Source organism: Micropterus dolomieu, linkage group LG12 (genome assembly GCF_021292245.1).
Source record: "Micropterus dolomieu isolate WLL.071019.BEF.003 ecotype Adirondacks linkage group LG12, ASM2129224v1, whole genome shotgun sequence".
Taxonomy (NCBI): Eukaryota; Metazoa; Chordata; class Actinopteri; order Centrarchiformes; family Centrarchidae; genus Micropterus; species Micropterus dolomieu.
The window spans coordinates 34672352-34684225 of record NC_060161.1 but is presented as its reverse complement, the minus strand read 5'-3'; the positions used below and the strand labels follow the sequence as shown (position 1 = coordinate 34684225).

The following is an 11874-nucleotide window of genomic DNA, read 5'->3' as shown; positions in this document are numbered from 1 at the left end:
TCTTGGGATGTTAAAATTAGTTTATGTGAACAAACTTTACGTCCAAACAAATCTTCAGCATCTCCTTCCTGTTGAGCTGCTTGAATCTTTTAAAACTAGTTTTGCTTTCTAACTAATTCAGGATTTTCTTTTCTGTGTTTGTTTTTAGATCAGCGAGAGATAAAAGTGAATCCTGGACAGGACGTCTCTCTTCTGTGTCAGGGTCTCAGAGATGCCTCCGTCACACTGTTAGAGTGGACCAGACCTGACCTGAAGTCAGACGGTTACGTGTTCTTTTACCGAAACGAGCGGCCGTATGAAAACTACCAGCATGAATCTTTTCATGGTCGAGTGGAGCTGAGAGATCCAGAGCTGAAGGACGGAGACGCTTCTGTTGTCCTGAAGAACGTCACCTTCAACGACACTGGAACATACGAGTGTCGGATTGTAACCAACACCCGACAAGAGATCAAGCACCTGATCGACCTGAATGTTACAGACTCAGGTGGGTTAGTAGAGTCCAGACTCCTCAGGTGGGTTAGTAGAGTCCAGACTCCTCAGGTGGGTTTGTGCAGTTCAGATTTGCTGATAGGTCAAACCTGTTTTCTGCTCTGCAGATCACACAGCTGGAAACAAGGAGGGAGGAAACAAGGATGGATTTCGTAGCATCGTAGTTGGACTGTCAGTTCTTTGTTTGTTGCTTGTTGTTGTTGTTGGTGTTGTTTTTGTTTTTGTTTTTGTCTGTAGAAAACGTAAGCACTCATCAGAACATTGTTCATATAAACCTCCTCCTGAAAAGTCAGGTGACCTGAACAGTTACTAATTAGTGTAAATGCATTAAGCTTCATATCAACAGGACAAAATGTAACTTCTTCTCTGGTTTTAGTGTCCTCTGTAGACAGTGAGAGTTTCGACAGAATCAGCAACACAATATGAATTTGGTCGAAGTTGAACATAAACTACAGGAGCTACAGCAGGCTAGCAGGCTAAAAACAGTTTTTCACTGTGTGCAATATAAACAGTTTATTAAGCCCTTTATTCTCATTAATCCCATCATTACTCACTGCAGCCAGTCAGCTTCTCTGCTACTTCTAATTTCTCTTCTGGACGAACAGATATGAGCGAGGGTCCACAATTTGAATTAAACACTTATTGAACACAACACAACCTATATGTTATTGCGTAATTTGTCTTTTCTGTATCAGATGAAACTTTATTGTTTATTATAGAATGATTGTTTTGTTTCAGATGTGTACAATCTTGTGATACAGGTTGAATTTTCTTCACTTTACTGTAACCTGTATAAGCTCAATTATGTGAATAAATATGTTTTTACATTTAAATGTTTCCTTTTTTTTTAATGAAGTCGTCGTTAATAATATAGAGGAGCTGGATTTATGTTCAGTCTTTCTGTAGATTCTAATCTCACCTAAAACAAGGGGTCAGAATTTGGCGTAAACAACATGAGAACATGGATCCATCCTGCCTTGTATCAACGGTTCAGGCTGCTGCTGGTGGTGTGATGGTGTGGGGGATATTTTCTTGGCACATTTTGGGCCCCTTAGTACCAACTGAGCATCGTTTAAACACGACAGCCTACCTGAGTGTTGTTGCTGACCATGTCCATCCCTTTATGACCACAGTGTACCATCCTCTGATGGCTACTTCCAGCAGGATAATGCACCATGTCACAAAGCTCAAATCACCTCAAACTGGTTTCTTGAACATGACAATGAGTTCACTGAACTCCAACAGCCTCCACAGTCACCAGATCTTAATCCAACAGAGCACCTTTGGTATGTGGTGGAACGGGAGATTCACATCATCGGTGTGCAGTAACTGCGTGATGCTTTCATGTCAATATGGACCAAAGTCTTTCAAACACCTTGTTAAATGTATGCCATGAAGAATTGAAGCAGTTCTAAAGGCAAAAGGGGGTCCGACCTGGTACTAGCAAGGTGTGCCTAATAAAGTGGCCGGTGAGTGTATAATCTATAATCTAACAGTCAGCTGTGCCCTTTAATTTGAAACCAGCACAATGTTATGGAGACCAGTGTTTAAAGGGGATGAAAGCAGTGGATGTGATTGGCCACAGCGTCTAACACGCCCTCCTCTAATGTTTAATATTGGTTTCTAGTCTGATCCCATCTGAGATCTACAGTCCCTTGATATCAGATGACTCAGCAGCCATGAGTGCAGCGTGTGGACACAGTGTGAACGTCAACAAAAAAATACGCTGATCCCTCAGGCACACATGAGTCAGCGTTTAGCCTCTGTCCTAAAATATAAGAAAGCCTAATCAGAAGCACAACAAGCTGAACTTCAGGAGCCAAGAGTTCAATGTGAAGAGTCTCTGTTTACTTGCCGGATGTGACCGCAGGATGTTTCTGTCTTTTACTTACACAAAGTCAGTTCAACAGAAATAACCGGTCAAACTCCTTCATGTGATACAGATAATAATGATAATACAATTCTTTAACAGCAACAAAAAACACACAAACAGGAAATAAAGCTGACAAACAGCTTAAAACCAGGTTTTTATTTACATTCAGTGCTGTGAATGAACAAAGAAATCCGCTGTAGTGAATTAAAGCTCAAATAAATGTATTTAATGGCAAATTAAATAAAGTAGATACCCACTGACTTAACATAAGAAACGTGTGGTAACATGAAATATGTGGAGTTGTGGAACATTGAATGTTTTTGCCGACACTGCAGCTCTGTGCAGGAAGTCCATGAAGATGCTGATGTGCTGCCACCTGCTGACTCCACAGGTTTAGGACACTGAAGCTTCGACACACGCTTCAAATCCCTGGACTACAATCCAATTGAACCACTGCTTCAAAGCTGCCTTTGAATTCACGTGACATGTAACGCAACTGCTTCACTTACTGAATGAATCACCGACTGGTTCGCGGTCCAGTCACGTGATTCACTGTAGTGATGGCGAGATGAAGCCTCATGAAGCATTGAAGCTTTCCATCCAGTTGGTTCACTCATGGGCCGAAGCTTCACGGTGCTTCATTTGCTCTGCTGCGCCATCAAGTGGACAATAAATGTAAAAACAGGCAGAGTGATTAAAAGGCAACATGGCTTTGGTGTGTGAAGCTTTGAACTGAATAAATTAATGAATGATGTTTGTGATGCCAATACATGACTTATTAGCTTTTTAATAAGGTGTCTGTCTTTATGATACAATGACAGAGTCAGAAGGAAAGTGGAAGCAAGGGAGAGTGTTGTGATAACTTGGTTTGTGACTTTAGATAATAGAGACAACATTTTATTCATCTTTATTTAAAAATAACACTTCCACAGTTTCTTTTCTGGAGATGATTTTACCTGCTTTAGAAAATTATTATTAGTAAAAAAAAAAAAAACATGTCAACACTTTCTTTTTCTCTGTTTGATCAAAGCAATTCTGACATAAGTTGATAAACGTTTTTAGTCATTTAAAATGAGCTGTAGATAAAATCTAATTGTGTTTAAGTTCCAAAGTCCACAAAATGTTGAGGAGGGTGCGATGCACTTTGCAGCTCCTTTCGAATCGCACGCCAAACCCGCAAACCGTCTCCTGAATCTGTCACGTACGGCCGGCTCGCGAGGCTTCGAACGTCACCACATACGTCACCAACACAAGCCTCGATACTTCACAAAAATCATCCTGTATTACCCGACACACGCTTCGAAGCCTCGATACGAACGGACACGTCACTAATTCACTGGCACTGTCACCCCTGTCATAGTTACACAAGCACATCCAACCTGTGCCATATTTCCCAGCACTCTCTCCTCAATAACACAATAAATGCATTCATCAATCTTTAGTTGAACATGATGTTCAGTCTTAATGTGTGTGCATCAAAGAATTTTCAAAGAAAATATACTTTAAATCCAAGGGGGATTCAAGCAAAGATGCTTTATAACTAATGGTCTTTTCTACAAAAGTAAAGTAGTTTCTCCAGCACTGCTCATCGAGGGGCGTGCGAGTATGTAATTACAGGCCTCCTGTCCACCAGCTAGCCTGCCAGGAGAGGTCACTGTAACTGAAGCTTCGAGTAATGAACCCATTTTCTAAACGTCTGGCTTCACAAAAGCTTCATTTGTCCATCACTACTGTTAACCACCAGCTAAACTGTTGCCCGACAGGCCATGACAGCACTCGCATCAGCACACCACACCGCCGGACCACTGTCGAGACGCCCAACCCAGGTAAGAGAGAGACCGACACAGGTGCATCATCACCTGTACTTACAGGCCACGGCAGCGGCATCCGGGTACCAGTGCAGTGCCATATAGTGGCGGGAGGGAGAAAAACCCTCAATCTATGGCAGGTGGATAGTGCCAGAGCGAGGATTACCAGGAGAAGGAGAAAGAGCAATCTACCCTGCCCTGTGGATTTTTGAATGGGAGTGATTGGAGCTGCAGACGGGAGACCGGCGGCGACTTGGTGGCGTATATTAGAATTCCTGTATAAATATACGCCTACTAAATAAATCTGAAGTAGGTACGTCGCCTTACAACCGTGTGACACACACGTCGTCACTAAACACCATTGTCTGTGTAACTCCTATTTTAACTTTATTGAGTAAATTCAAGTCATGCTTTGTACAGCCTGTGTTAAATGCTTTTATTCTTGTGGCGACTGGGAACTCTGGAGTAGCCTACAGTTCATAGCATGTGTTGTGCTTATTGTTTGGATTCACTGTCCTATAAAATTCCACTGAAGAAGATAACGTTAATGCTTTCACTTCTCCACAATGTGAAAATGGTTGTATTAGGCCTACAGTTACTTATAAAATTAATCATTGAAGTATCAGAGTTGTTTCATGCTTATTCAGTTTCTATTATTATTATTTGTTATGGGTATTTGCCTTTGGTTATTTTATTGGCAACAATGTATTTTAAATGTGTATTTCTGCATAATGATTTGGATTATTTTGATCATGCTAATGCGATACTAATCAATATAATTCTAAAGGAGATATATTATTATGTCTGCACTTTCTTTTTTAGCAATTACATTGTTGTTGAAATTTAAAATCTTAAGACCCTCAGTGAAGTTCTTCATTTTCCATCGGGATGCTACACTGAGAGAAACCAGCATACTATTATACAACGATACAAATGTAATTTCTCACTCTGCATAGCTTATTGTTAATGCTCATATAAATATAAAGCTCCCATGATTCAATACCAAGAACACCATTTAATGTTCAACTGTAGACAAACATACAGGCAGTGTTGGGGAGGAACTACTTACATGCAATTTAGTCAAATAATTTAATCACAAAATAAATGTAAGTGTTATCTGTTACAGTTAGGCCGACTGGTAAAATATGTAATTAAATCACAATTTCTTATGAAAATGTTTAAGATGCCATCTGAATATTTTCTTTAAAAAGCTTGGCTATATGTTGAATAATATTCATTTTGTTGCTTTGCGTGTATTTCATGTGTACATGTCTTCCTTTGCCATTTCCAGCCACAGTTGTTTAGTAAAGTTTGTTGCTGTTCTGATGCTTTTGATTGGTTCTAATGTTTGAATTTGCAGCGCCACCGTGACTCAGTTAAACTGCCTCCCAAGCTGTGTTTTTAAAATGGTTAACTGTTGAAAAATAAAACATTTATGGCAGCATCAAATATGAGGAAAACATTGATGTAAATAAAACATGTAGCTTGGTGTTTGTCTATTTTTTATATTATAAATGAAAGTTGGGTACACAAAGTAAATGATAAAAGCACAATTTTAATAGACTATACTATAGAATAAACAGAATAGACCCAAAAGTAAACATCATGCCAGTTAAAAAATTAAAGATGGGAGGCTAGAGCTTCAAGTTGTCTCTGATATCTATAATACAAAAATATAGCATAATTTCATGGTCTATAGGCTACTCAATTAAATTACAAATATTACCAGTTATATTTTTGAAGTTAGAGCTATAGTCTATTAATGAATAAATGTAAAAAACACACTCAATGTAATATTTAATTAAGTAAACCCCACAATTGAGTTTTTCAAGTTTCTGCTGTAAACTTCTCAGCTGACATAATTTACAAAGTTAAGTTTAAGTTGATTAATATCTTGGATAAATTTTATATCCATTAGATTACCATCCTTTTAAATTTCTGTGTAAAATTTAATTTTACAGCAACACTTTTAATTCCAATAAAAAAAAGAAAAAAGAAGAAGAAGTTTGAGAAAAAACAACAAGCCTGACGGCGACGGGCTTATCAACGTTTGGCTTGTTCACTGGCGACGGAGTAGCCGATCCACACGCGTAGCTGTCACATGACGGTCTCCTTTGGCAGGTTATCCGTGGCACAATCCACCCGCCATACTCAACCTGCCACATCAACTTGACCCTACAGGTCCAAAAATGATACTTAACGGGTACCCAGGGTGGTAAAAAGTGGTGCCAAGTGGTCCAAGCGTCCATATGTGATGAGTTGGGAGAGAGTCTGTGTTGAGAGATCAGCTCAGAGCCCAGATCTGATCCTCCATCTGAATCTCTCTCTGTCGCTCCTCTCACTTCTCTGCAGTCTTGAGGGGAAACTATCTGATAAATTAGGAGCAACAGACCTGATCACAGAACTAAATGTGTCCTGAAAACAACACGGACCAAAACCATAAAGAACACAGCTCAAGTTTCCATTTAAAACTATTTATTTTGTTCCAGACTGAAGAGGTAAAAATATCAGAACCGGACAGGAGAGTTTTTCTGAAGAGACTTTTGTTTCATTTTTCTTTCAGTTACTCATTAAAGTCCTGTTATTAATACATAAAAAATTACTTCTACATACTGCTGACCAATGAGCACACAGACACGATTACTGTTTTATTTATTTTATTTTCATATTTTTAATTTTATTTAATTTATTAATTTGAAAAGAATTGTTCTTTTGTATTATCTTTTAAACTTTGGCAATATTGTTGTTTGACATTCATGCCAATAAAGCAAATTTGAATCAATTTGAATATCAGTCAGCTGTTACTGAACTTGTTTTTATTCAGAAATGTGTTTAAATTCCATACCTCGTTTTATCTAACATTTTTTTATAATTCACATTATTTCTGTACATATAATGTAATTCCATTTTTGTAGATAAAATTATACTCAGAGGTTAATTTCTTAATCAGTGAACTCTGTACAGACAGACTTACTGAGTTGTATCAGGTGCTTTGACCACAGGTGTAGTCTTTTTCATTTGTTTTGCACATATATAGAGATACTTTTAACTGTGTTTTATAAATAAATAAATATTTTTATCTACATGTAATCAGTTTAGTATCACTAGTATTTAGTAAGCACTTTTGTGCAGAGTGCAAGTTATTCATTCAGAAATGTTTATCTAGTCCCTACCTCATTTTATTTAACACATCACGCATGCTTTTTGCATTATTCATGTTATTTTATGACTTCATGTCCGTCTGTACAGATCATGTAACTCTACTTTGTAGATAGAAAGGCTACATTATTTTAATATCATTAGCTTAAAACATCTAAATATATTCAGGTTTTGTATAAGGCACCATCAAATTACAAAAGAGATTCAATGTATGATTAGCTGTGATCTGAGACACACAGACCTCTTTCCACCTGGTTTCAACAGGTTTTGCTGACATTTCAGACATCAGAAGCTGTGTTTCTGTTTAAAGCTGGTTAATCTGTTCATGAAGCTCCCTGTGATACATCAGTGCTGAGGCTGCAAACAACCAGCTACATTTACTCTCCTTACTGTAACAAAGTACTTTTATAGTCTGCTCTCTGATTGTTTTTAAAATACCTGATATTTGCGGGAGCGCCATCTGATGTGTCCACATGTCAGCTATCTTTCTCTGCTAGCTTAGGTCACTTCAATAGCAGCCATTCTTTCTCTGTTCCCCTCAGATCTATGACAAGTCAGAGGGCCTGTTCATTCACTGTTTCATCAGGTTTGGTTTTCTTGTCCGTATGTTTTTTATATTTCCAGCCAACAACCAATCCAACAACAGCAGCTGAACAAACCAGAACAAAAGCTGCTCCCAGTCCGTAGTAAAGTCTATAGTTTCCCTCCTCGACGTCTCCGCTGTTGGACCCTGAAGATCAAAGTGCATATTAGTCAGGAAATGAGTGAACAGTGGAACAGCCTCCATTTACTCTTCTATATCTTCTATATTCCTCATGTTTGACTCTCAGAATCAACATGGAACAAACTGCAGCTACAACATGGCACACAGACACACTGACCTCCACAAACTCACCTGAAACCTCCAGCTGGATGATTCTGATTGGCTCAGTCTCAATGGCGGCTCTCTTACGTCTTGATCCTTCTGTTGCAACTCGACACTCGTATGTTCCAGCGTCGTTGCTGCTCACGTTCTTCAGAATTAAAGACACGTCTCCGTCCTTCAGCTCTCTGTCCACCAGCTGCACCCGGTCCTTAAAGGATGGATGCTGCTGGATTGGATCTGAGCGTCCATCTCTGTAAAAGAGGACGTACTCTGGCTCCAGGTCAGGTCTGCTCCACTCTACAGCTCTGATGGAGGCTTCACCAGCCTGACATGGCAGAATGACGTCATTTCCAGGTTTCACTCGTACCACATCTAAAAACATCCAGAGAGAAAAAGTAATTACATTTCAAAAGGACTCCACAGGACGATACAGTGAGAACATCTTTGTTTAAACAGAAGGCCTCTTCACACCTGAGATCATGGGAACATTCAATAATTACTCACAGCTGTGGAGACGTTACAGGATTTTGTAAGACTTGTTGTTGTGAAACATGAAGCTGCTTCAACATTGTGATTAAATGGCATTATAAAATTGGTAGATCAAACAAAGCGATCTGATTGGTTCAAAGTAGTGTTTTAATGAGCGTGTACAACAACCATGATGTTGAACTCCTTTGCACAGATCTGTATCACTCCGCAACAAAGTAAAGTTAGATTACTGGCTAACTCCAAACTCCAAACGTAAACTTTGACCTGTGCCTTTCATACAGCGCGGCGAGCCGCATTTCGGCACAATACTCAATACAGCGGCTAAGAAGCAGAATAGTGGCTGAAGCGAGCAACAGAGAAAACAGGCGTGTGCTTCAAGTGAGTTTACAGCCTGTTGACTAAAAGAAGGTAAAAATGTTATCTATTAAGTCATTTCATCTTATAATTAGGTTCAGGTTAGGCGTGACGTTGTGATGGTTACGGTTAGGGTAAAGGCTGGAGAATGCATTATGTCAATGAGATGTCCCCACAGGGATAGAGGAACAAACAAATGCTTGTGTGTGTTATTTACATTTATTCATTTAGCTATATATGTCAGAGGTCGCACACCCTCCGGGGCAACGAGGAATTAAGTGTCTTGCTCAGGGACACATGGGTGGATGTGTCACAGCGGGGAATTGAACCCCGGTCTCTCACACCAAAGTTATGCATCTTATCCACTGCAGCATCACCACCCCTGTGTCCAGCACTACCCCAGTATGTGAGGGGTAGTCACGTGACTTTAGTCAGCCGTAGAAGAGCTCTGGTTGCAGTATAACAGTTACTGAGAGGCTGTGTGTTGTGTTTGCTGCCACAGAACATGAATAAAGTCCCTGTTTATGTAACGCAACTGTGAAAAACTAACTTAGCTAGTTAGCAGCTACAAGTCAGACTAAACTCATTAAAATAGCCAAAAACTTGCCAATAGCCAATAAAGAAAAACAAATAGCCAAAAAGTGAAACCACATCCTGACTAAGGTCACAGTGACACGAGCAGCAAGATAAAAAGTTTCTATGGGGAACATTCCCAGATAGCGCGTTAGGTTTGTTCTGATTTAGGCAGAAAACACTGAAATCTCAACCACACATCTCACTTTAACTGATATAATCTATTTAACAAGTCGCCCAGCCCTGTTACAAACACATGGAGACTTTCTAGGACAAGAGGACATTATTTTATAACACTGATTAAAAGTCTTTCCTGCCTCCATGAATCTATTGACAATAAAAATCTCATCTTTACCAGAAGCTGCTGGAGACAGAAGGACCAACAGGAACAAGAACTTATCCATGCGAGAGGAGGTGATGTCTGCTGCTGCTGCTGTAACTGTTCTCTGTCTGTGATTGACCCACTGACTGTATTTACTATGGTTTCACCCTGAGAGAGTGTGTTTCTGTCACTGTGTCTGTCAGTTTGAAGCACTTCCTTGTACACAAAGCTGTGCTCCACCCACCACGGTGGATCCTAGAGCAACTTTCACAGGAAGACAAGGAATCAAGACAAACTTCAGGGCTTCTGTTTTCTGCAGTGTGGATTAAAGGGTAAAAATAAGATAAGAAATGGATTTAAAAATGTAATAATAATGTAAATAAATGCCTTTGATGTAATTGTTTTCACAACATATCAAAGCATTTTTATGTGATTTAGTCCCATCACATGGATCTCATCAAATGTCATTCAGAATAAACGCCAGTATACGACAGCAGACACACCTTCATGCAGTCCACATAATAACGTCTCCAGTGTGATGAACAAAGATCCCAGAGCTGATTTCTGCTGCTTCAAATTTAAAGGTTCAGTCCAAATGGTCACAGTGAAAAGTCATCAAAACTGAAGCCTACTTTTACGCTTTACTCCAGTATTTTCTTTAAGCCAGTAATCTACTGTTAATTCCTTCACAACTTAACTAGTCTGTATTGCTTCATTAACCAAAACCCTAACCCACCTGCGGCTGAAAAGGGAAACACGAGTGGAAACTGCGAGTGCTGTTTAAACCACAGAGGATGGTGAGAGTCAACAGGGCTGACTGACACATGGAGAGAACAGAAAGAGGCAACTCTGTCTGCAGTGTGCTTGTGTGGAAATATTAAATGTGGAGGCAAAGACCGCAGATTCAAGGAGGCCAGTGAGTAAACACTAAATTACAAAGGTGGAGAATGAGAAGTACAATTAAAATGGTTAAATAAGAAATAGTCTAGAAACAAATATACTGTCATTCTGTGGGAAACACTTAATAGTCTATATAAATATATAAAGCATTTAGCCCAGTTGGCGACGGCCGGCCTGGTCCTGAGATGGGCTGACCAGCTCAACATTCAGTCAAAATGAAACCCCTCATTATCAGAGAGAGTTCAACATAATCTGATTGTCAGTAAGGATGCTACTGTAGGCCTAGCAGAGACAGGGAGGAGGGCGGTAGAGGTAGGAAGAACACAGTGACAGCAGACAGAGAGCACACAGACACTTCAACATACTCAGATGGACAGCCATTGTTTTAACTGCATGTGTAAATTTGTTATAAAATACTAAGCATTGTGCTCCAGTTACATGTGTCCACAAATGTTGCCTCAGACGTGTCCCCGTCCTCCCCTGGCCCACAGATACCCAACTTAATAAGTGTCCCCTCCACTGATGAAAACACAACCTATGCTCTTATGTCAACAACACAATTACTCCATAAGTTGAAACACATGAAAACAGTTTCTGCAGGAAGTGATAGGAGGAGAGAGGAGAGCGACGAGAAAGCACAAGACTACCAGAAAGGGGAGAAGTTGTGTTAGTAACATGCAATAATGGGATGAGGTTGCATACAGAGGGAGAGAAAGTAGAGGAGAGAGGAGCTCAGTGCATCATGGGAAATCCCCCGGCAGTCTAGGCCTATAGCAGCATAACTAAGGGATGGTTCAGGACTCACCTGAGCCAGCCCTAACTATAAGCTTTATCAAAGAGGAAAGTCTTAAGCCTACTCTTAAATGTGGAGATGGTGTCTGCCTCCTGAACCCAAACTGGAACCTGGCTCCACAGGAGAGGAGCTTGATAGCTGAACGCTCTGGCTCCTAGTCTACTTTTGGAGACTCTAGGAACCACAAGTAACCCTGCATTCTGGGAGCGCAGTGCTCTGGAGGGGTAGTAAGGTACTATGAGCTCTTTA

General features: G+C 40.0%; 3 protein-coding genes across 8 annotated transcripts in view; 1 reads left to right on the top strand and 2 right to left on the bottom strand.

Moving 5' to 3' along the window:
• LOC123980920 (coxsackievirus and adenovirus receptor homolog) overlaps window positions 1-1322 on the top strand; it is a 51692-nt gene extending 50370 nt beyond the window's left edge. For 2 of the 4 annotated variants that reach the window (XM_046065528.1, XM_046065529.1), the window contains exons 2-3: window positions 149-484; window positions 597-1322. In XM_046065528.1, the coding sequence (XP_045921484.1) occupies window positions 149-484; window positions 597-802 (542 nt within the window). In that variant the 3' untranslated portion in view covers window positions 803-1322. The remainder of the gene's footprint in view (window positions 1-148; window positions 485-596) is intronic. The other 2 variants (XM_046065526.1, XM_046065527.1) reach the window with 1 other exon arrangement.
• The window catches only part of LOC123980885 (zinc finger protein 208-like), an 808576-nt gene that overhangs the window by 738460 nt on the left and 58242 nt on the right, over window positions 1-11874 (bottom strand). The window lies entirely within an intron of this gene.
• On the bottom strand, window positions 5706-10115 carry LOC123980914 (programmed cell death 1 ligand 1-like). 3 transcript variants are annotated; one of them, XM_046065515.1, is made up of 4 exons: window positions 9966-10115; window positions 8225-8566; window positions 7989-8059; window positions 5706-6539 (listed from the first exon to the last, which is right to left on the bottom strand). In XM_046065515.1, the coding sequence occupies exons 1-4, from the start codon at window positions 10012-10014 to the stop codon at window positions 6126-6128; spliced, it is 876 nt and encodes a 291-aa protein (XP_045921471.1). In that variant the 5' UTR covers window positions 10015-10115; the 3' UTR covers window positions 5706-6125. The 3 variants fall into 3 exon arrangements, with proteins under 3 accessions (XP_045921471.1, XP_045921473.1, XP_045921472.1); XM_046065517.1 differs by having other exon boundaries at window positions 5706-6535; XM_046065516.1 differs by lacking the exon at window positions 5706-6539 and having other exon boundaries at window positions 6629-8059.